This window comes from Vanacampus margaritifer, chromosome 1 (genome assembly GCF_051991255.1).
Source record: "Vanacampus margaritifer isolate UIUO_Vmar chromosome 1, RoL_Vmar_1.0, whole genome shotgun sequence".
Classification (NCBI taxonomy): Eukaryota; Metazoa; Chordata; class Actinopteri; order Syngnathiformes; family Syngnathidae; genus Vanacampus; species Vanacampus margaritifer.
This window is the reverse complement of record NC_135432.1, coordinates 62,600,218-62,625,006: the sequence shown is the minus strand read 5'-3', so window position 1 is coordinate 62,625,006 and position 24,789 is coordinate 62,600,218. Positions and strand designations below refer to the sequence as shown.

Below are 24,789 nucleotides of genomic sequence, written 5' to 3'. Positions count from 1 at the left end.
CTGCCCTGGTTTGAGGTGACAAATCCAGGACAAAGTTGTCAAATGGTTCGATCTTCTTCTTCTTCTTTAATAGTCAATGTCTTGTGTATACAGTATACGATGTGGATAATAGTCATTCTTTTGAGATCAAAATTTTAAATTGTTAGTAATTCAATTTTCATCATATCTGGGACCCATTCATGGAAGTAACAGGAACAGATTTGACACCTTGACAAAACCTTTTTCAAATGCTGGTAAACGTATCAACAAATTCAGCAAGTTTTGAATGACAAATTGGAAAATAATAGAAAAATCGGAAATATGTTTTCTGCACCACAAAAAAACTTGCCATTTGAACAGGGTCTTAGACTTTTTAGATAGGGAGTGATTTTGAACACAGCCTATAATTTTCATGTATTTTTTATTGATTTAACATCTTTATAATTGCTGAAACATCTTTAACTAAGGTTGTTAGATGTGCAGAGACTGTCTGGCTTAAAAAACATGATTTCGTGCTTGACTTGTGGGGTTCTTTGAGGTAGTAGCGTGCCTAAGACTCATCTTGCATGCACACAGGCAGAATTCATGTAGATGTGAATCAGCAGTCTGGGTGTCTAACATCCAAATCTCGACTGGCTTTGTCCCCCACCCCCCCACCCCTCAGAGTTTACATATTCACATGGCAGCGCCAGCACGGCGTGAAAATGGCAGCTTTGCATGTCATCACGATAGGACAACAATGAAGTGTGGCCTAGTTCGCCTGCAGAGTGGCGCGGCAGGGCGGGTGCAGAAAAGTCACACTAATCCTGCGCCGTTTGCCTGCGTGAACTCACTCTCACTCCTCTGCGAGCTCTCGTTGTGCCGGGTGCCATTTTGGACTTGTTACCATGGAGATGTGGGTCACGGAGTGATGGTGGGTGCTGCCGGTGGAGTCCGAGTCCTGCGGGCTGGCTGGGTCAGGCAGCAGCGTGAACTCATTAGATGTGGGTCACTGGGAAGCTCCAGCTGCAACAAGCAGATAAGATGCTATTATGCAAGAAGAGGCAAGTGGTGGGCATATGTCATACATTTATTATCAACGTAGGACTTAAGAAAAACTGAAATGGCGCTTGATAAGAAAAATATTTCCTAACTACAAATGCCTCTCTGAATGTGTATGATCTGATATTCAATTCAGCTCAATGATCAACATGACACTTTTTATTAGATATTTGTCATATATTTTGCTGTGCTTGACGCAAACTCGTTAGGGATGCTCAGTTGCTTGCTATGCAACTGGAAAAACACATCTCAATCATTGTGCACATTGCACAGGACATATTTTGTTTTACCGCTGCTTCCTAGGCTGCTCATCAGGGCGCTTCTTTGGTTGTCTACTTCCGTTCACGTCACAGGTCAAATGACAAAACATGTCAAATGACTCGCGAGCAGTAGGAGTTCCCCACATACATCAAGATTTTGGGGTGAAAATGTAAAACATGTTTAATAGTCTAGATTATAAACACGACCCACGTCAAACCCTATTATCATGTCAAAACCACTCTTAACACATCTCAGACTGAAAGACAATCTCAGAGCAATTAGCTTTATGAGTTCATGCGGAGTCATGTAGCTCCCTTTTTTAATCTCTCCCTATAAATTAGTATTGAATTTTGTGAATGGATTAGTTTAAATTTGTGGGCAACATATGTCCTCTATCTATCTATCTATCTATCTATCTATCTATCTATCTATCTATCTATCTATCTATCTATCTATCTATCTATCTATCTATCTATCACTTAATATAATATAGGCTACGAATATCTATTTAATTTGAATGATTATCTTAAAGACTAGTACTGTACTGTAGTAGTAGTAGTAGTAGTAGTAGTAGTAGTAGTGGTAGGCTACATTAGGCCTAGATTATGTTGTGTGACTATTGACTATAAGAACGAAAACCTTGCCTTTTCGCCTCACTGTGATAAATATATGATTTATTAACAACTAAGATACAAACAAAATCTCGAACGAGCGTCCACACTGGCAGTGAATTCACTATGAAGTTTGTGTAAATGTAGACATGTTGTTGTCCCTCCTATTGTCCTCTCAGCCCGCTCCAAGATGGCCCCCCTTTGAGCGTGCTCGGCTGCCCGCTTTGTGATTGGCCAGGCATGACGTCATCACCCGGACGTCCATTCATCTGCCGACTTGGGCGTTGTACTCTGGTGCATCTCATTCGCGGGGCCAATTTCTCCGCTTCCCAAACTCCACTCGACCTACAAAAAAAAAAAAAAAAAAAAAAAAGGAGCGAGCGAGAGAGAGAGAGAAACGAGATTTGCGATTGTTCTCCCTTATTCCAAACACGTTTTACCGGCTAAAATCCTACACGCCGCCGCTCGGGTGCCCTTTATAGCCTCGCTCGGAAAAGGAAGTCGCCGTTTTGATTGTTTCGTGAGGGAGGGAAAAAAAGCGTCCGCGGTCTTTGTTCATTCATTTCATCGCTCGGGTTCCCTTTGTTGAACGAGCATGGGAGCACAAATCTCCAAAAACGCCGGAAAGGAGGAAGCCGCGGTGGACAAGCCCGGCGAGGCTGCGGCTTCTACGGCCAAGACTAATGGCCAGGTAATATTCAATGTGAAATATTTAAAGTGTTAATTGCGGCGGGGGCAATGTGTTGCGTCAATGGCGTGCTTCTGTGTGGGCTCACCGGCATTCTGGAGAAAGTGATCATCAAGTTGTGTATTTTTTCCCACTTTTCCCTCAACAATTTGAACGCCACTTGTTTAAAATACTATACACACCGACGATCGATTATTGGGACAATGCGCTTTATTTTTTTAAACAGATGAAAGCATAATGAGGCTTAATTGCGTTTAAATTGATTATATCCGACGAGAGCCTCGTGTTCGTGTTTTTTTTATTTTTAACTAAGAGCATTTTCCACGTGTTCCATTGTGTTTAAAATATTCAACGTGGGGTCTTTCTCTGCTGGTATAGCCATTTTTTCATCCACGCCACGCCTTTGTTGCCAGATTCATGGAGGAGAACCACGTTTTGTCTCCCACACGCTCCCCAAAATGCCCTAAATATTACTTAATATCCTCGCACAACCCAGCGCAGGGTAGATCATTACCACCCTTTTATTAAAAACAATTTTCATGATAATTAAAATGAAGAGGGTAAAGCTTAAAAACGTTATTTGGTTGGGCCTCGACCACGTTAAACGCCCACCATCTCCTCCTAGAGGCGCCGAGGTGGTACTGCGAGTGAAAATGGTCTAGACTCCGGAATCTGTCGTCACTCTCCTAGCAACAGATGTGCTGCGGCTTTACTTGCTTTTTTCCTATTGGTCGAAAGCATTGGCGTTTGAATTCAATTCCCAAGCGGTGTGCGATATGGCGTGTTTTGGTGATGATACAGATGCTTGCCAATTATTAAGGTGGATGTCATGTCATTATTCAATCTGAAGGAAAATTTCTGACCTTCAAGGGATCCCCCTCCCCCATTCCTTTGCCTAATTAGTTTCAGCCCAGGACATATGACTTTGTCTAATTGGTCAAAGTGATCACTTCAGAAATTAACATACGTTTTTAAATATAATTTTTTTTGACCATTGATGTCAACCTGTGCCACTATCTGCAATTATATCAACATTAAGGCATTGGCATTGATCGTTCGTTGTCCATAACGGATCCATACCAGCATTGGTATTAATTTTTAATCCATGCCAACACAGGCATTGGTATCCATCAACACTAAAACCAGTGTTGGGGTCTGTCAGAGTCACGGAATTGATAATACGTCTGCCGTAATTATTATAAGGATCAGTGTCAGTGAAACTGGCCTCGGGTCAATACTGACTTGAAAGCACACCACTACCAACATGCTTTGTAATTGTTTAAAAAAAAATGGGGAGGGGGGGGGGGGCAAAACCAGCTACCATTTTAATAATCACTTAATGTATAATTTTGGCAATTCGGATTAAAAAGGCATATTTTAATTTCCACCCCCTTTTCAAAAATTTGGCTTTACTTTGAGTTGACAGTGCAGAAAAAGCACAGACAGAAATTATGATTCAGTTACTGGTTTGCGCCGCAACATATCAGAAAATGTGCAAAAATGTTGCTTTACAAAAACAGATTCAACACAAAGAAATACAGGTCTTAAAACAATTAATTGATTACCTAAAATAATAATCAATTTATTTGATAATCAATTAGTTTTCATCTGTCGATTAATAGTTAATAGTGCCTCTGAAACCAACAGATGGTCATTGTATCATTGAAGGGAAGTAGCCTCATTTATCTGCTGGAAAACAATCTAGTAATAATCTAGTTTTTCCAAACAGAAAAAAAGGGTTTACTGCCATCTTATGGCATCTGTAGGCAATTACAAACCTTTTTTTGGTGGTCTTTAACTACTTAAGACATTTTCAGTATATGTCGTAGGGCTCATTTCTTATCACATTTTGTCAGCCAATTCAACTCTTATGCTATCCTCTTTCAGGAGAACGGCCACGCCAAAACCAACGGCGACGCCTCCCCGGCAACCGAAGAGGCAAACAAGGCCGACGTCCAGGCTAATGGCAACACCCCCACCGAGGAGACACCCAAGGAGGATGGTGACAAGGCGGATGAGGTCGAGAAGCAGCCCGAGCCCGCTGGCGCCGCCACAAACGGCGAGGCCGCTGCCAAGCCCGAGGAAGCGGCTGAGGACGGCAAGCAAAAGAAGAAGCGCTTCTCCTTCAAGAAGCCTTCCTTCAAGCTGAGCGGGTTCTCCTTCAAGAAGACCAAGAAGGAATCCGAAGAGGAGGAGAAGGTTGAGGGAGAGAAGGCGGAAGGCGAGAAGGCGCCCGCCCAGGAGGAAGGGGCTGCAGCCGCCGCAGTGGCGGTGGAGGAGGAGAAGGCCGAAGGGGAGAAGGCGCCGGCCAATGAGGAGGCCAAGGAAGCGGCCGCGCCAGAGGAGCCCAAAGCCGACGAGGTGGCGAAGGAGGAGAAACCAGCTGAGGCTTCTTCACCAGCTGAACCCGAAGCTGCCGCAGCCGCCAGTCCAGAGGCCCCCGCCACCCCCGCCCCTGCTGAATAATTCTACTGAAGAACACGCCGGAATGAAGGAGGCCCACGAAGCCCATCTGAAAGAATGCGAGGACATGTCTGAAACCAGGGATTTTGTTTTTCTTTATAATTTTTTGTCTGTTGACATTTGTTTGTTTTTTACATCTCATCCATAATGACTGCAGTGTAGGTTCTGGGAGGAGCTTCCCGGGCCCTGTGCTTGCATTCGTGGGTGAACGTGCGACTGTGAGCTCGAATGTTTTTTCGTTTTTCTACACCATGCTGACATATTTCATTCAAGTATTTGGTGCTGGGTTAATTGGATGTAGCAGCTAAAGCTGTGCGTGTGCTGTGCAGCGAAACAAAAAAAAAAAAGGGAAAAAAGCCCTCAGCCGAGTGTGAAAACAAAATGTCGACGTTTACAACTCCTGTGTGGACCACAAGCGTTCCCCTCTGCGGAACTAGATTAAGTAACCAAACAATTCAACAATAACATAGGTGCTCATCACTTCCTACTCTGCCGTTTTAGACTCCGTCATTTCCAAACTGTAGTAATGCACGTTGTATAGACTTTGATATTGCTGGTTTTATGACTGAAATGTACCTAAATGACATTTTTAACCCATTGTAAATGACTGTTTTCTTGTTGTTGTTTTTTTTCCACCATTTGTAAGACCGAATAAAACTGGGAGATGTTTTAAGCAAAAACAAAAAACTCAACAAAAAAACCTGTTCAAGCTGTGATGATTATATAACACTTCATCTCTAGAGTAGTACAATTTAGGTAGGGCATTTTCTTCTTCTTTTGTACATAAAGATTGAATGTAACATTGGCTACAACATGGTATTTAGGTGTTGACTTTTCTGTGAGCACTGAAGAATAAAGGAAAGTGTGAATTGGCACTCTCAGTTCATTTTACTGTTAAGGTATTTTAGATCCAGCCGTCCATTGTCTATAGTTTGTTCTCATAGAGTTGCAGCTGATGAGCAGGAGTGGACATAAATGAAAATTCACACACTCATTAACAGACAATGTAGTTTTCTTTTTACCTTGTATGATAGAGAAAACCGAATGCCACAATGTCAGAGATTGAAACCCAGACCCTTCAAACTGTAAGGCAGGCTTCACCATTTGACACAGCTACTTTTCGGTTTCTGATAAATGTGAAGGCCTTCCAGTTTGACGCATGCTTATTAAATTGGATCAAATTACCTTGAAACATATCATTAATTCAATTCATCTATGTGAAGACACTGAACATGTCAAAGATTTCTCACAACAATCAATGATTTAACAAGTTCAGAAATATACATTTGCAACACTTTGATTCTATACATTTCTGCAAATTTTAGTGACTTCAATAAACCTGAACAAAACTTGCATGTTTTGTAATATGGGAGGAAGCTAGAATACCGAGTGAAAACCCACGCAAGCATTTGGAGAATACTGATCTAAGATCCCAGAACAAGTGTCAGATCGTTCTAAGTTCAACACCAGTCTCAGGATCGGATTCTTTGCCCTGCAGTGCCCTCGTTGGGTAACATGGAAGAAAGCACTTTTATAGTGTAATTCCTCATTTAGTGGCAAAGTGTAAGGACAACTTAAAATTAAAACGTTTTGTTTTGTCACATACACATTTTAAGCTGTAGAAGTTGTGTCTCCCAATGTACACACAACCCAAGAGAAAAAGCGTGAGCAACATGAAACGACATCATCAAGCTAACTCCTCTAACCATTGGTATTTGGTGGACCTAGGGTAAGCCTTTTTTCCCTTCTATTTTTTCCACATTATTTCCCCCCAGCCGTTGGAGTGTTACCCAAACAAACGCAATGCTATTACTCAAATTATCAGAAAAAGACTGTTGGTCTTGAAGTTTGATTTATTGGCTACTTGACTAGTTAGCGACTTAGCATAGCAGGTAACATAGCTTAGCATAGCATGTAGGCTACTATTAAGCCAAAACTCTTAAAACTGGTATTGATTTGCAACCTAAAGTTAAATTCGTATCCAAATAAACAAAATCTTCTTTATTAAGCAATATTTTTTCAGATGTATATTGTCACGTGCCTGTTTATCTGTCACAGGGAACTTGCCAAACACAGAAAAGTATATGATATGGCAAATCAAATATCTCATATACCGTTGATTGGGTGAGTTGGAAGAATCAAACTACATGTGTCTACAATTAGACTTCCGAGTGACCTGACTCGGGAGTTTCTGAAGACACGAGCTAGTGACTTTTTGCTTTGACTTGCAAGTACAAATTTGATATACAAGAGCTTGGTGGGAGCAAGCTTCACAACAAGCAGCAACTTGGCAAATAGTAAAGAAAAAAAGAAAATAAAATTTAAAACAAAGAGGATTAATATTGTGTCTAGCATATAAAAGCTGTGTGTGTATATCTGCCAATGAATGGGTCTAAAAAAAAAAGGATTATCAATGAGCCACAATCATTTTAGATTGCACAATCATCTTAATAAAAATCTAATAAATGCTCATGCCTAAATTGTTCTCCAATTCTGGAATGAGCCATATAATTTTTGTGCCTTTTTTGTCTGGTGGTTCGTTGAAAAACTTTTGTTATGTAAAATATATATGCCTTGGCTTATAAAGGTGGGGAAACTTTGCACTACACCGCACACTTTTGTATGACCTCATGGGCGTTGGACCATGGTTCTTTTGACGGTTTATATGTTTATTGCTTCAAGTACGTGTTGACATTTTCCCTACAGTGGGACTAACACAATTATGCAGACGCATTTCGCAATAGTGGATTCACTTGGAGAACCAACCTATAGTTTTGGGGGTCATAAATTACAGTGTTTGTGCGCAAACATTTTTTCAAGTGTCTGAGGTCGCAGATGCTCTCGTCTCGCCACTGTCATGTCAGGATTGTATTTGCGTGAAATGAATAAATACAGATAAACACTCCCGCCGAAAAATGTGTTTTTGAAAATTGCAGGAAACACATCCGAAGTGTTTATATCCACCCACAGCTACACGCCCATGTTCCCTGCACACAATCCACTTCCTGAGCCCTGGCTTTAAATCCAGCCGTGTGACGACCGCAAAAGCAGGGCGTGCTTTACATCATATTTCTGTTTATGCCGCTTTTGGCTGCATGTGTGGCCAACGCGGTTGTGTTGCCGCTAATCTCAACGCTACGTCTGCCCCACACATGCAGACGTGATGCTTTCCAGGAAACCAAAATGAAAACATACTCACCAGCCTAGAATTATGACGTACACCCTAGTCCAGTGTTTCCAAACCTTTATTGAGCCAATGTACCTGTTTTACGTTGACAACTCATTAAAAAATACGCAGTAGTGTCTGGAGATACGAGTGCATTCATTTACGAGTTTTTCAAGATACAAGTTGTTGCTTGACTGATTTTTGCCTTGAGATACAAGCAAAAATCTGCTGAAACGGATTAATTGCATGCAGTCCCAGTAATTTCAATTTGGAAAAATGAGACTTTAGAAACACGTTTTGAGATATGAGCGTGGTCACTGAACAAACTAAACTGGCATCAACGTACTAAAATTATATTAGGGTTCGAATAAAATTGAACTTTCTTAATCGTAGTTTGTTTCAGCAATCCATTATGCTGGGTGATTAATAATTATTGATTTTTTTTTACCTATTTAAAATAAGAAAAATAATTAAATTGATTAAAGATGAAATGAAAAACTAATTGATTTAAGAGGAAGTCAAGCAAAAAAATGTATTTGGAATAATATCTTCCATACACTTGTATAGACCCAGTTAAGATTAATAATGAGTTTGTTGAATATGAATAATGCAGCAAAATCAACCTGTTTTTATCCATCTCAGGGTGCGGCCATCTTGACGCTTACTGTCAACTGAAAATGACAGTACCTAAGATTTCATCTTGTGAACATCACATGACCAAACCCAGAAATCAGGTGAGACGTTGTTTTTTTTTTTTTTTAAGGCAAAGTTATGTGGTTTGGTTAAATACACAGCATGTAAACTTACGTCATTGATACTTGGCGAAGTTGCAGTGATGTTGGTAAGGAAAAGTGGAGTCGTCATATTCATTTGAAACTGTGCTGTCTCCTTGACCCAATGTCGTATTCCCAAAAAGGTTTAAGAAATGTGGCATAGAGTTTCTGAAGAGCCCTAAGCAGTTGCACAAACACAGCACACTTTTTTTTCTTCACTTTTGCAGTTTTGCCTCATGATGCAATGGTTTCTACTGCCCCAGAATCAGAAATGGTACTGCCCCGTCAACCTCCATTAACCAGGAAGTGGCCTGCTGCTGAGACTTTTGGTAAGTGGCCAACCTTGGTAGACTGCAATTCCAGTTGTTGTTGTTTTCCTGTTCTAAACAAGTGTAAAATCATCATAAACTATCAAAAGTATATATCATATACGTTCCAGCGAGTTACAATATCTGATAATTTAGGTGTGTGGCTTGTGGAATCAACCAAAAGGCAAAACCCTGTCTGGTCCGGTCTTGTCTGTCTGTCTGTCTGTCTCCTGCACCGACCGCAGTGTTCCTTTAGTTTATACCAGCCACTTTCCTCCCTTTTTGGGTCCCTCCCGGTTTATGTTGGGGACTGGTGGCGGGAGTGTTTGTACATCAAACAGCACCCGTCCCACATGCTCACTATTTTTAAGAATCCCACACGCTAGATTTGTAGACTTAAATAGTTGCCACGGTCCAACATTGGCTGGATTTCTACTTGAAGTTCAGTGCAGAAAGGATTCATAGCCTTTCACTTCTTCCACAATTTGGCATGTTGCATACATTCTATTTAACTCTTTGACTGCCAGACGTTTTCAGAAAAGGGATGCCGTGGGTGCCAGCCGATTTAAGCATTTTGACTGATCTTTCAAGGTCCACAAAAAATTTTGTGTTTGGACTATGGAAACACACATACTACCAAATGAAAGATTGGACTCTCATCTTTCATCAGAAAAAAAAAGTCACGTCTCACGTCTCACGTCTTCTACTACTGACGCCTACCCGATCTTGTCCAAAGAGAGTCATCGCTGCCATCTAGGGGCCAAAAATAGTCATTATACTAACTAGATCTGCTTGATACTTACAGCACAGCTGGCCAAGGCTTTACTCCACCCGTTTCCCCCCCCCAAAAAAAATAACTTGGTGAACGTCTTTTAACGTCTTTGGCGCTCCTCCGTAGGATTTTACTAAACGTTATTTAACGTTTTTGGCAGTCAAAGAGTTAAACAAACAAACAAATCAAGATTCTACATAAAACACTATCACTTATTTCACTTTCGGGTACCTGCCTACCCTTGCTAAATAGTGAGGGTTCAATGTAAGTATTCAATGCCTTTGCTTTGTTGATACAGTTTTCGCAGGATTGACAGCCTCTAGTATTTTTAATTATGATGCCACTACTTGGTACACCCTAATTTGGGAAGTTTCACCCATTCCTCTTTGCAGCACCTCACATGCTCCATGAGGTTGGATTTGACACCTTTTTTCAGATATCTCTAGAAGTGTTCAGCCGAATTCAATTTTGGGCTTCAACTGGGCCACTTAAGTATATTCACAGAGTAGTCCTGAAGCCTCCATTTAAGCTTTAGAAAGATCTCAAGGATGATCAGTAGCAACAGAATGCATGCAATTCTGAGCAAGGCAAAAGGCTGTGAGCACTTTGTTAGAGTACTTAAAAAAAAAAAAAAAGAAGAAAATTTTTGGGGGGTACAAAAATCTCCCAATAATGTTTTTCACCATGTCGTTATGGGGTGTTGTGTGTAGAATTTTAAGGGAAAAATGCATTTAATCCATTTTGAAATAAAGCTGTAACAGAACAAAATGTTGAAAAAGTGAAGCACTGTGAATACTTTATGGATGCACTGAATGTTGGATGGAAAATGAGGCCCTTTAATTAGGCTCTCACTTTGAATAAGAGCCGTAATTGCAGAAGATAATTTGAAAATAGCTGCTAGTTCAGAGGTCGCCAGTACAGGAAGAGATACCAATTTCAACTTTGACCTTGCAGCCATTTTGTGTTATACTGGATATAGTGTATGCATGCAGTGGCATTTGTTTGGTATGTTTATGAAATCAATTGTTGCATTTGTAGGCGTCAATTTTGACTGCTGATTCCTGTGCTATTTTCAGATAACTAATTTAATTCAATACATTTCAATTTAAAGTAGCGTAATTAATTAGGATTAAAATGCATGTACAGTAGTTGAGTATTGTATTTCTTTTGAAAATTTACAATCTATAATATTTATATTACAAAATTTACAACCATCACACAGTAAATAATTTGATTGGTTTGTATTATGCTATTTTCAAAGTATTAATTTACTACTAATAAACTTAATTTAGTTTAAAATAGAATAATTAATTAGCTTTTTTCAAAAATATCTGCAACATATGTACTACAGTATTTATAAATTAATATTTAAATTGTTAGTTACCTAGTGAATAGTAAATCCAGCTGCTTCCAGCCAAATTGGGCCTTTGATGTAGTGTTGTTCCGATACTGGTACCGGCAGAGGCCCCGATAAGGCTTTAAAACAGTGGTATCGGTATCGGTGAGTACTAACAAGTAACATACCGATATCATTAATTCTGTCGCTCATGTAGAACTTTGGATGCAGCATCTTGTGTCTTGCTCATGCACGAAATTCACTGATGTGTGACATGTTCACTGCATGCCGAGCTGAGATATCATATTGGCCCTTGAATGCTCTGAACCAATGGCAGGACAGCTTTTACATGTTGAGAAAAAACAACAACTTAGGTATCGGTATGATATCGGCATCGGACGATATTGCAAAGCTGGGTATCGGAATCAGTATCGGGGGGCAAAAAAACGTTATCGGAACAACACTACTTTGATGGCAATTTTCAAAGCAGTCATTATTTAAGTTAGTAGTTTTTTACCCCCCTCAATTATTTCATTTATTTTTGTTTTTCCTTTTCACTGATTTTAAGTTGAAATTAATTATGAAATATTTTCATTCAAAGAATGCATGTTTTAAAATAATTTTATAAATATAAATTTTATGTCTTTGTGTTTATGATATATATTTTTTTATTTCCCCAAATCTACCATACATTATATTTAAGCACCATAAGTGACGTTTCATATACAATATATGTAAATGTAGATATCCCCTACTTAAATCCATGTGGCTCATTTAAAAATTGCTCCCGAGACAGGATGTTATTGTTAAGACATCTTTTTATTTGAGTCAATAATGCTTTACATGACATAATGCATTTTCAGGGATATAAAATGGCATTTGCTGCTCAGAGAGCGCCGCTCGTATGACAATATTCCGAATACCTAGTTTTATTTGTCAAGGTCAATTTGACCATTTTGCCATTTCACAATATTCAAGTCATATACAAAGACAATTACAACGTGTTGCACAGAAAGTATTGATGTACTTTTTTTTTTAATAAGATTACTGGGCACCGGGACAAGAAATAAAAACAAACAAAACAAAACAAACAAAGGACAAGGTTGTACAAAAAAACAAAGAAAACACAGACAAACTGTAAAGCCAGAATCACCAGTCGAAGTCTTTATAAAAGGGTGGAAAAGAAAAGAAAAAAAACTAGGACACAACACAGATTTAACACCTCGGGTTCACATGCTGTCTTCATTCCGAAAAGCATCCTGCGGGTCATGTTGTGAATTGCTTTCCCCATCCCTAATCTCCTGTTTACATAAATTAGATTTTTTCTTCTTCGAAGCACCTATTTGTTGTTGTAGTTTTCAAGTCGACATGCTTCTATTCCTCAAAGGCAAGAGCCAACAGTCTGGTTGACTCTTGGTTGGAGCAATAGAGAGCACATTTAGTTGGTTGGCTGTTGGGTTTCCCGTCTCAGGGACCGACTTATCACGTCGAGGCGACCAGGAAACCAGAGAAGGAGCAGTGCACGTTCTCGGCGGCGAAGACTCCGTTGGCCTCCTCGTCGGGGATCTGCACGTACACGGTGTCTTGCTCATTCAGCAGGAGCACAGCGCTACCAGACATCTGGTCAAGGAAGCCCTTGTTGTACTCATCGTAGGAGAACATGACGGGCTGGTCGTTTTTGTAGAGAGCCACCAGAGCGTGGGCGCCATTGACGTGGATGCTGTAGGAGAAGTAGTAAACTCCGGGGATCTGGCATGTGAAGATGCCGGATTCGGGGTCGTAGTGGCTCTCGGCATTGTAAACAATGTGGTCGAACTTGATGGGGCTACCAGAGGCTGGGTAGGGAGTGGTCAGAGCTGCTGTGAAAGCAGACATAGGGGCCTTGACCATCACCTCGGTCATTCCCATTTCCATTCCCATACCTTTCTCAAAGACCACCTCACCGGGAGGGCCGGGAGGGCCGGGAGGGCCGGCAGGACCGGGCTCGCCATCGTTACCGCCCTCACCAGGCATACCGGGGGGACCCTGAGGTCCGGGGACACCTTTAGCGGTCATGCCAGCGGGGCCGGGAGATCCAGGGAGACCTGGGTGACCCTTGTGGCCAGGAGTACCGGAGGCACCCTGAGGTCCAGAAGGTCCTCGGGGACCAGTGGCACCATCAGCACCAGAGGAACCGGGCTCACCAGCGCGGCCAGGGAGACCTTTGGGTCCAGCAGGGCCGGGAATACCTGGGGAACCTGGGGTACCGGGGGCACCAAGATGACCCTTCTCACCAGTGGCTCCAGTGGCTCCTCTGGCTCCAGCGGGACCAGCTGGGCCGGGGTAACCCTGCTTGCCTTGGAAACCTTGTGGTCCCACCTCTCCCTTGTTACCCTTGGCTCCTGGAGCTCCGGTGGCACCGTTGTCACCCTTGGGGCCGGTAGCGCCAGTCTCACCTGGGAAACCTCTTACACCTGCTGGGCCCATGGGACCAGTAGCACCAGTGGCACCAGTGGCACCTGTGTATCCAGTAGGACCTTGCTCACCCTTGGGACCAGTGGCACCTGGACTGCCAGTAAATCCTCTCTCTCCCTTCTCTCCATTAGCACCGGGCTTTCCGTATCCTGGGGTTCCTGGGGCGCCGGGGGATCCAGCAGGTCCCTGGTGGCCTTTTGGTCCGACTGCGCCAGGCAGACCTGGGGCACCGTTATCACCGGGTTTGCCAGCAATACCTACACCAGGAGCACCAGTGTGTCCCTTGGGTCCCTGTGGTCCCATGGCGCCATTGGCACCATCTCTACCTGGGCTACCTGACTTTCCTGGCTCACCGGGCATACCTGACTTTCCTGGCTTGCCAATTCCAGGCTGGCCTGGAGCTCCAGATGGTCCCATTGGTCCCATATGCCCTGTGGCTCCCTGGGGTCCTTGAATTCCGATGCCTCTGTCACCCTTGGAACCTGGCAGGCCAGGAATACCGGGATGTCCTTTCAGACCAGGCTCTCCTCTTGGTCCCATTGATCCAGGAAGACCAGAGGGTCCGGGCTTGCCAGTAGCAGAGAGGCCGGAGGGTCCGGGGCTTCCGGATGAACCGGGAGCACCCCTGGGTCCTTGGGCTCCTGTAGCGCCAGTGTGTCCCTTCTCACCGGGGGCTCCAGGGATACCAGGTTTGCCGGGGCCACCGGGGGTTCCGGATTTGCCAGTGATGGAACGACCGGGAGATCCAGGAGGTCCGGGGGGTCCATGGGGTCCAGGGTGGCCAACGCCGCTCTTACCTGAGGGGCCAGGGGGCCCAGGGGGGCCCATGGCGCCAGGCTCACCTGGAATACCAGGCTCACCTGCCACCACTGTAAAAAGTAAAAAAGATAAAAAGAACATTGTCAGTAGAGAGAAAAGAGGAGGAAAAATGCAATTGAACTTTAGTTTACAGTGCGAGTCTTGAGCTATTTGTATAGACATGCGGAATAGAAGTGACAAAAATATAGGAATGGACTACAAACATGACTACAGGACTACAAAAGAATACAACAAGTCCCTTAACTATCTTTGGCAATATTTTACTGGCAGGAAACAAACAAAATATTTTATTTTTATTGATAATTTCTCATTTAATGGAATTTATTCCTGTCAAGCTTCAAAATTTTCTTTTAAAATGATTTTTTTTTTAATATATAAATGTATTATATATTGATACATTTTGAAATAGTGAATGTAAAAGTTAGAATGAGGATAATATTTTCAGTAATGGTGAGAGGACATTGCGAGTAAATAAAGTAAATGCAAAAAAATAAAATAAAAGCAGTAGAATCTGATAATGTGGAAGGAAATCATTTTTTAAAACTTTCTTTCTCTAATCTTTTTTTCACCTTTACCCCCTTTAAAATCGGTCTCTCTCTCTAGTTTTTTAAAGGTATATTTTAGATGTATTCATTTATCCAGGTAAGGCAATTGAGAAAATATTACATTTACATTACATATACATTTACAATGCCAAATTGGCAGTAGAAAGAAATGTAAAACAAAACAAAATATCAAATTCAAATATCCAGCTGTACAGTTTAAATTTAGTTGCTTGTTGTAGTTCTTCTTCTTTCTTCTTTTTTTTTTAAATCTTAAAATATACAGGAACATTTATAACTGTATAAAGCACACAATATCCCATTACTACCACCATGGTAACTACTGGTCAACAGCTTGTCATTAGCTCTGAAACAGTAGCCTGAATTACAGGGAGTGCTGCTTTTATTGTATTTGTTTTAATTTCTGCCCTTTTTAATGTGGTTCCGGTAAAGCTTGCTGTGCTCAGAATGACGCCTGGCAGATGTGTTCTCCTCCCACTGTGGCACACCCAAACAAACAAACCACACTGCTGCTACTGGTTGACTGGGCTCTAATTTGTCACTGCCAAAATAGCAGCTTGTGTGCTTTCTGCACAGCTAGTAAAAATGACATCTTGCCTAGTTTGAATCTTAATATGTCTGGAATTATGCATACATGCTGCTCAAAACTATCATGTCCAGCAATTGCAAAATGAGATAAAATTGATTTTCCTTAATATGCCTCTCTGGAGTGAAAATAAGTATCATAATCAATCTGTTTTTATCTCTACGTACTAGCATTCACAAAATAATGAGAATGACCTGCATCAGTTTTCTTTAATTATTCTGCAATGACCCATTGTTGAAGTAAGTATTATAATCAATCTGCATCTATTGCCCGTGAGGATTAGTAGTTACGAAATAGTAGAAATGACCTGCACCAGATTTTTCATAAGTATGCCATCTTAGGCTTGAAATAAGTATCATAACCATCTGTATGCATCATTCTGAAGGTTTCACAGCAAAATAATGACAATGACTTACATTAAGATTTTCCTGAATATGCCTCTTTGATGGTAAAATAACTATCTTAACCTGTCTGAATCTATCTCTGTGACCAATAAGTTACAAAATATTAAAATTACCTGCATCAATATTTTCCTGAATATGACATCCTTTATGTGCCTTTCCAGGGTTCAAATAAGTATTATAACCAATATTGTAATCGATTTATATCTTTGTGAAGATTAGCATTTACAAAATAATGAAAATAACCTGCATCAAGATTTTCCTTAATATGCCTCTCTGGGCATAAAAAAAGTATCATGAACAAATCTGTATTTATCTCTGTGAGGACTAGCAGTTACAAAATTATAAATAATTTTCCTCAACATGACTTCCTTAATACGCCACCCTATGTTAAAAAAAAAAGTATTGTACTCCATCTGTATTTACCTCTATGACAACTAACAGCAATCAAAGCTACAAACATGACCTGTTATAATCCTAGGACAGTGAGAAACATTACAAAAATCCCATCCCGTGATTAACCATTTTTAGCAAATTTTCTTACCCTGTCCCTTGTAAGGCTCGTACTGGGGGGCGGCCTTCACCACCTTCTTGACAACGTAGCCCTTGCCGTGGCCAGCGACCAGGGCAGCCATGAGGACAACGATACAGGCGACACGGATGTCCATCTTTCTCGGTCAAAACCTGCAAGGGAACGATTTGCTTTACATGTAAACAAGGGAAAAAAAAGCATGCACAAAAGTTGAATTGCAGCTGCAAAAGCTTCAACTAAGTCCACCTTGCATGATGCTTAAGTTAAGCAATCTCCCCTAAGCAGTACACGAACATGTAAGTAAGAAACAGCCCTGGGAGGATGAGTGCATCCATAAAACAGATAAATAAATAGAGACACCTACCGACACCAAATTTGCAGGGGAAAATCAAAAAACAATCTCCTCAGCACCAGTGAGCTGCTGGTGCTTCTCTGTATATCCTTTGGCTTGGAGCACAACTGAGGATATGCTGCTTTCCCCTGTCAAGGTTCCGAGTATTTATACCATAGCTGCCCATAAGCATCATTACAACAACAAAAAAAAGCAAGAAAAAAAAGCCCCCACCATGCAAGTACCTCCCTCCCTCCTCAAAAAAGCAGAGTTGTAATTAGCAAGCAGATCTGCCCAAAACAGGCATGTCACATCAGGGTGCCTCCAAGTCTTGAAAAAGCCAGACACATGATGATTATCACTTTTTTTGTATTTTTTTTAAAAGAAAGACAAATATGTACAAAGAGAGTAGCAAGCCACAAACAAAAAGTATTGAGTTTTTTTAAGACTTAATTTAATTTTATGTTTTATATTATAATATTTATATTATTATATTTACTAGAAATAACACATAGAAACTGAAGTGGAATCACAACATTTTGGGTTTCTTTGTTTTCACACAGTTTAAATTATTTTAAATAATTGTGTTTTTGGGCCTTAATTAAATTCCTTTATTATTATTATTGTTTTTTTTAATTAACTTAATTTCATTTGATTGAAAGAGATGCTTTAGCAAGGGAAGAAAGTCATTATACTTTTTCCTTTTTTTGTTTTCAAGCTTGAAGTAATAACATTTTAATTTAATTATCATATTGTATATATTTTTTCATCGCATTTATTTTATGTGCATATTTAAAATTAGCTTTTAGTTACTTTGTTTATACACTTATTTGTTTTAATATATTTTTCTTTATTTTATTGGCAAGAAAGAATTTTTTCCTGCTGTTACCCCTTAAACTTGTAATTACAAAATGTAGTTCGTTACATTTTAATTGCATTTAATTTTCAGGAAGTAGCAATAGGTACTGAGAGGGGCGGGAGTCATGGCACTTTTCTCTTCTTTTATTCATACAATCATATATATCACATTTTTATTTTATTTGAATTTGTTTTCACACAAAGTATTTTTTCTTACATTTTAACATTTTTTTACACACTGATTTAACATCTAATTGAAATGTATTTAGCTTTTTATTGTTCCTGTTTCTTTTGAATTTCTTTTTGCACTTACAGTTAATTGAAATGCATTTTATTTCCTGGAGCTCTTGTTTACAGGAGGCCCGCTGTATAAATATGCCAACGTCTTAAAATACTAGCCACTAATCTATTTTAAAAAAGACAGGTCCAAATTGGTAGTGGCTCGTTTATTTGTCCACAAAGCCCACATGAGTGTATGCATAGTGTCTGCCACATTTACATGACGAATCTCTCTGGCTGTCTGGACTCATTGGAGCCTGTCGGACAAACAGGAGGAGATGCTTAGTATCATAATATAATAGTAAACACTCATCTTTAATACACTCTACATTCACATATCTGCAGTGTTATTATTGTTAAAGCGTGTGTGTTTATCCCCTTGCAACGAGCCAGTTAAACTAAATAAAGAGCCTCGTAAATGCTCCTGTCTGGCAGGCGCCTTGGTGTAGTAACCCTTTTTAACGCCAGGTAGCAGCAAAAACAGCCGAGGAAAGATCCTGATTTTAATTTCCAGCATGAATTGGGGAGTATAGTGTGAATATGATTTGATGTTTTATAATAAAATAAGCCACTTTTACGCAGATACCTCTCAAAATAAGCAACTTTTACTCGGAGACCTCACAAAATAGGCCACTTTTGAGAGCGACTTGGCAAACCAAACTATTTGTATACATAGACCCTACAAAATAACCTACCCTTTACATAAATATTGCTATTTAAAATAAATACACTTTTTCCCCAAATACAGCAAAAAACAAGTAGCCTTTATTCAGGGACCCCACTGAGACACTCAAACACATATAGGCTATCAAGCATAGTTTGTGTTTTTTGTTTGCAGTTTTACACAGACCCGACAAAACAAGTCTCTTAAACACAAGACCCTGCAAAATGAGCCACTTTAACACGGAGACCCTGCTAAATAAGCCACGCTCACACATTGACCCCTGCAAAATAAGCTGAGACCTGATAAGATACGTCTGCACACAGACCCCGCAAAATAACATATTTCACACAAATACTTGTCTTTTTTTAAGCTACTTTTACACAATATACAATATAAGCCACTTTTATACACTGTAACTATACAAATAATAATAATTTTTCCCAATGACTTTTATTCTGGCAGGGAAAAGACCCATTACAGCTATTTTGTCCATCTCTGGCCTACATTTTGGTTTCTGCTCAAGAGTTCATATATAAGGTGAGTCTAATTATTTTATAGACTATTTTCGGGGTTCATAGCGGTGCTGGAAGCGAACAAACCGGCGCTAGTGGGTGGGGAAACGCCTGCAATTACAGCCGCATTTCTGGTGGTTTGCAGTGTTGTGTTTCTTCCCGCCGTATTATCTTCCCTCATCCTCCACCTTGGCCTCGCCGTGCTTTGACACAGTCCAGCTGTAATTTCTCCGTTTTGGAGCACCGCCGCATAGGAAATGCCCACACCCAAATAATCACATGTTCTAAAACACACAAGTGACCATAAATGATGCGTGTAGATTTTTCCTCGAGATGGCTAATCTATTTAGAGTGCACCCCCCCCACCCGACCTCCTCGCTTGTTCTCATGACTCCTGACATGGTGTGTATTTACATGACAGCCATCTTTCTTCAGCAGCTTAATTAAAGATTCGGCAGCAGTTTTGTTTACGTAAATGAGGGCACATTATCTGCAATTTTGTGAAAAGTGCTACCTTGCTGACGTGGGTCACGTGGCGTTGGCGAGACCTGGATCAACGAGGCCGTCAGTGTGCACAAGTCCTTTTTGGCTAACTTGCTAGCTTAGCTAACAAACAAATAAACTAACTAACCAACTATTGTAGCAATATGCGATATTGTAACACTATGCGACTCCCCAAAGCCCAAATAGAGCCCAAATGAAAAGGTGCTACTGATGAATTGGTAGTAGTACATACATACAATACATACCCTGCCCTATAACTAACAAACTAATAAACGCACAGTACTAACAAACCAACAAGTAAGCTAGCTATGTCAGTGGAATTATTTTGTGGAAATTGTTTAAGTTGCTTTTGTTAACTGATGATCAAACCTCGCAGGTTGAATTCCGAGCAAAATGCTGCTTTTTAGCCAGCAAGCTGAACTTTTGTTTGGCTCAAACAGCCATTAACCACCGTGGTTTTCCCCCACCTTGTGCCACCAATTTTGTATGTACTATTTTAGAATAGTTGAAATGACAGAGCAGCAAAGGGTGGAGCGGGGACTCGAAAACTGTTTTAAAAAATCCTCCCTGAGTGTTTATTTATGCATTCAAACACGACGATGGAAGTCGTCCGTATTTAGGCCTCCAAACAGTTTTCTAAGCTGGAAAAACAACAACAATCTGCATCTGCATGCCCTGTCTGTAAAGGGACTTTCATGCTAAGATGTGGAACCCAAGTCAACTTTGGATGACTAGAATTAAATGTCCAACCTTGCTTTTACCGTCTGCCACATTTATTTTTCCGAGCAAACAAGGTGGTTCCTTAAAAAATAGAGAGAGAGAGAGTGTAGCGAGGCTCACTCACAAGTCTCGCTCAGCACAGGTCATTACTGCGCCGCAGCTCTATTGATGTGGTCTGTAGGCTTCATTGTAAGAACCACGAGGGACCAGGTTCAAAGCGAAGAGCAGGGCTTGTAGAACAATGTCCATGCAGCATCCAGCTGCACATGTGACATCAGTCACTGAGGAGACTTGTCCGGAGTGCCACAGGACATCAAGCAGTACACTTTGGGAAGAACATACTACTACTACATACTAAACTAACTAACTAACTAAACTACTATAAAGCGTTACAAATCTGACATGTACGAAATCAAAAGCCAAATATGCGCTCCGCGTGTGCGTGGCGGAGAGCTTGGGAGTCTACTGACAATCATCCATGAATATGCAAAGTTGTTTAAAGTAACAATGTTGATTTTATACGTGACTTTAAAATATTATATTTGACTTAAAGTAGCACTAAGAAACTTTTAAACCTTAATAAAATACTTTCATAACGCTTCTTATGAAACATCAACTTAAAACTAGTTGAATGGTACCTTTGACATGGCCTGAGGGGGTCTGTATAATTTTTACTAGCATTAAGCAACTTTGAGGACGATGGTAGGAACACTACCACACAAAAAACTACAAATATGCTAACTGCTTTATGGCATACGTCACTTCCCTATTTCCCCATTCATTACAAAAACGGAAGTCAATTTGAGGTCAAAGTGAACGCAATGTGCTTGTCCTGATGGGAAATGTGATCTTCCTTCAGGCATAACATTACCGCTTTTGTCCATATGGCGCCGCCATAATCAACATAGTGTCGTCAGTGTTGCTTTAATTCCACTCCATCAAATGAGGAGACCAAGGAGCATTGCTTCATTTCCCCAAAATATTTCTACCATCACTCTTCTGACGATATGAGATGATGCAATAAATGTTCATTTGCATTAATATAATTATGTTATTACTGCATGTGTTTATAGAGTTTTATCGAGTGATATTTTTGGGGGAAGGAACAGTTTTATAGGCATTTTTATTCACATCGATTGGAAAAGTCAACTTGAGATTCGAATGATTTGATTAGTAATCGTGGTCAACGAATGACATACATTGATTTCTTTGTGATTGACTTAAATGATTTTGTGGAAAGTTTAATGTCAATTCTTATGTTTTTTTAACACCCTAACCCTTACACATAGAGAAGTAGGAAGTCAAAAAGCAACTTGGGAGGTTACAACCAGGGCACTGTGTGCGGCGATATCAAGCACTGTGGAAAGATAACAGCATCAGAGGAGGAAAGGCTCTCTCGCCTTTCGTCCCTGTTTTGGTGCGCTCCAGTGCACAGGAATGGATGTTTCTGGTTTCGTGTCGCCGTGCTGACCGAGGCTCAACCCACACCCAGGAGGCGCATATAATTGTTGGTTGATGTAAGTGAGCCGACCAAACCTAATCACGTGAGCCTGGATATGGCTAAAGATACACGCACCGTCACAAATGTAATGTTTCAATAAACTCAGCGGACCGCTAAAAGCTACTTTAGACTTTATGAATGGCACACTTGATGGGGGCCTTGGGAAAATTACAGGCTCCTGGACACAAGTGCGGACCCGAACGGGGCCGGAAGTGTTAAAAGCGCCTTAAAAATGGCGGTGGTGGAGCTAGGTGGTGGTGACGTGTGGGAGGTCACACTGGGGAATGGATGAGAAAGGAGCTTGGAAAACTCTTAGCTTTTGATCCTGTGTCAGCATTTTTCTCTCTTCAAATTATTTTTGTAAATTTAAAAAAGTCAAAATCTGATGAAAATAGAGGCGCATGTCCTTTTTTTTTTGCGGCTTCCGTAGTTCAAAGCGCTGACAAATGCTTGCATTAACAAAATGAGCAAAAGTGCAGTCAGTGTTGCTAACATTGGAATTTGGATACTATTTTAAGCGACTTTTCCGACCACTCCAGTGGCTATTTTTCAAAAAAGCGACAAGCAAATTTAAGTTCCGCTAAGAAACCACAATCATTGTAACACTGTGTTCCATAGAACAAAAAACGAACCTTGTGGAGAGAGCGTCGTAGAAGATGGTGGTAATTCGTTATGCTATTTCACTAATTGGCAGAGGCTAACAAACAAGCTAGCTAGTTTTGTGAAAAGTTTCAGTCAGGAAAGTCAGTGGATGTTTTTTTGTTTTTTGTTTTTTTTGGGGGGGGCTTAAAAACGGACTCACTAGACATCTAGCAAGCTCACTAGTATTTGTAGAAACGTTCATGGAATTGCTAGGATTTTTTTGGGTCATCTTTGTAAACTAATGCACCACCCGTAATAGCTAATTGCTATAGTGGACAGATTTGTAGAAGTCAAAGGAAATTGGCTGTGCTGCTTATGGTGGAATTTACGAACTGACAACTTGTCAAGCAGGTTTGCTAGTTTTTTTTGAAAGCTTCATGGAACTCAGTGAGAGTCTTTTGTCATTTTTGCAATCTGGCATAACACATTGCTAGCTAGGTTTTTTGAACTACCTACTCAGTGGAAATTTGTTAATTTAAAAAGTCAAAGGACTCACTAGCCTGCTAGCTATGTGGAAAGTTTCATGGAATTTTGTGGGAATTATGTTGCTTTTGCTAAATGACTGACTCCCAAGCCAGCTTTCTAACTAACAATGGTGAAGTTTTTGGAAACTCTCAGCATTTAATTCCATGCAAGCGTTTTTTTCCCCCCTCTTGAAGTCTGAATGAAAAAGTTCAAATCTGATGAAAATAGAGCTGCGTGACGCCAGACGACGCTTGCCAGTCAAGCGAGTTGAGTACGAGCTTATCGCCGCCGTGATGATAAGTTTTGCTGCCACATTCGCGCTGAGCCAAGTTTATTTCGGAAACCGTCTGACTCAGCTGCTCAGGCAAGAAAATATCAGATTTGCAGCAGCCAGAGACTCATTTAGCTAAAAATACAGGGCACTTGTGCACACATTATACTTCAAAACAAGGCTGTATATGTGTCTTTTCCTGGTTGACTCCCAGGAGGGATTTGATGGAAACGACGAGATGCTTATGCTGCGGTCTATCTCGCTCCACTTGAACACCTCCACCAGATTTACCACTGACATGTCCGCCTTTGCACTTTCACGTAGCTTCTGAAAGAATGCTACTGTATCCTGCCAGTTTACCCGCTACCGATTAGTCGACTACTCTCAATTAGTAGCACACACTGAAGCAGGAGGCTATGATTAGCGCCTGAGGAGAAGTTCAGAGTATTGATGCTTAAGAGCACCACAGCTGTAGAATCCGTGGGATGCTGTAGATAGATGATCGAAGGTCCATGGCTTGAACCAGGCAAACCACGGCTGCGACTTCACTAGTCTTCATCGACGTTCAACATTCGACTATTTGCTAATCATGTTTTTGCTATCTTGTCTTCCACTCGGCCAATTTGCAGAGGACTTGCCTTTTTTCTACTGTTGCCGTACTTTAAATGGGCAGGGAAATGTGTGGCCAGTAAGGCGACACAGCCTCCATAAAGCTGGGCATGCGTCTGAGAATACGAAAATAGGTTGGTGGTGGATGAAAATAGCAGTTGGTCTCGCTAGCATCGGCTGTTCCAATCACCGCTTCTTCAAAGATTCATACCAGCGGTGCCTCATCAACGAACGAAGGCAGCATCATAAAGTGAAACTCCATCATGTTATGTTTAAATTAATGATGCACAGTCAACAACTGTGTGCTAATTAACACTTTATTTATCGTAGAAGTTGTGTAATGCAGCATGCGCCAAAATCGACACACTTGTGTCCTTTTACCACACGAGTCAGGTTTCCATCCAAATGTTTCGAAATTTTTAAGTACATTTTGTGAAAATGCGCAAAACGGACATGCGACTTATGCCCGTTTCCATCTGTTCTTCTTTTGCAAATATTGAGAGGGGACTCCGCCGGTGTAGTTGGTGATATACACCATAGACACCAGTAATTTAAAAGAAGAAGAAAAAGAACAGGAAGCGATTGCGCTGTGCGATGACGTCATATGAGTTTGCTTTTGTAATTCTTGATAAACCGTAAATCTTTGCTGTTTTCCATCTAAAATTGCATTAACATTTGCT

General features: G+C 40.8%; 2 protein-coding genes and 1 long non-coding RNA gene across 3 annotated transcripts; 2 read left to right on the top strand and 1 right to left on the bottom strand.

Moving 5' to 3' along the window:
* Positions 1-2,232: 2,232 nt before the first annotated feature.
* Positions 2,233-5,918, top strand: marcksb (myristoylated alanine-rich protein kinase C substrate b). The gene is made up of 2 exons (XM_077559967.1): positions 2,233-2,583; positions 4,468-5,918. The coding sequence occupies exons 1-2, from the start codon at positions 2,488-2,490 to the stop codon at positions 5,044-5,046; spliced, it is 675 nt and encodes a 224-aa protein (XP_077416093.1). The 5' UTR covers positions 2,233-2,487; the 3' UTR covers positions 5,047-5,918.
* Positions 5,919-6,577: 659 nt separating this feature from the next.
* LOC144045726 (uncharacterized) lies at positions 6,578-19,405 on the top strand. Its single transcript, XR_013292057.1, has 4 exons — positions 6,578-6,772; positions 8,852-8,943; positions 9,210-9,311; positions 19,348-19,405. It is a non-coding gene; the product is annotated as an uncharacterized LOC144045726 (long non-coding RNA).
* Positions 12,199-17,215, bottom strand: col10a1a (collagen, type X, alpha 1a). Its single transcript, XM_077559961.1, has 3 exons — positions 17,118-17,215; positions 16,766-16,905; positions 12,199-14,721 (listed from the first exon to the last, which is right to left on the bottom strand). The coding sequence occupies exons 2-3, from the start codon at positions 16,887-16,889 to the stop codon at positions 12,881-12,883; spliced, it is 1,965 nt and encodes a 654-aa protein (XP_077416087.1). The 5' UTR covers positions 16,890-16,905; positions 17,118-17,215; the 3' UTR covers positions 12,199-12,880.
* Positions 19,406-24,789: the final 5,384 nt, after the last annotated feature.

What these genes read in the sequence shown, in the direction of transcription:
- marcksb (XM_077559967.1), top strand. Translation starts at nt 2,488, where the DNA reads ATGGGAGCACAAATCTCCAAAAACGCCGGAAAGGAGGAAGCCGCGGTG. An exon ending in CGGCCAAGACTAATGGCCAG is followed by an intron (nt 2,584 to 4,467) that starts GTAATATTCAAT and finishes ATCCTCTTTCAG; the next exon opens with GAGAACGGCCACGCCAAAAC.
- col10a1a (XM_077559961.1), bottom strand. Translation starts at nt 16,889, where the DNA reads ATGGACATCCGTGTCGCCTGTATCGTTGTCCTCATGGCTGCCCTGGTC. An exon ending in CGAGCCTTACAAGGGACAGG is followed by an intron (nt 14,722 to 16,765) that starts GTAAGAAAATTT and finishes TACTTTTTACAG; the next exon opens with TGGTGGCAGGTGAGCCTGGT.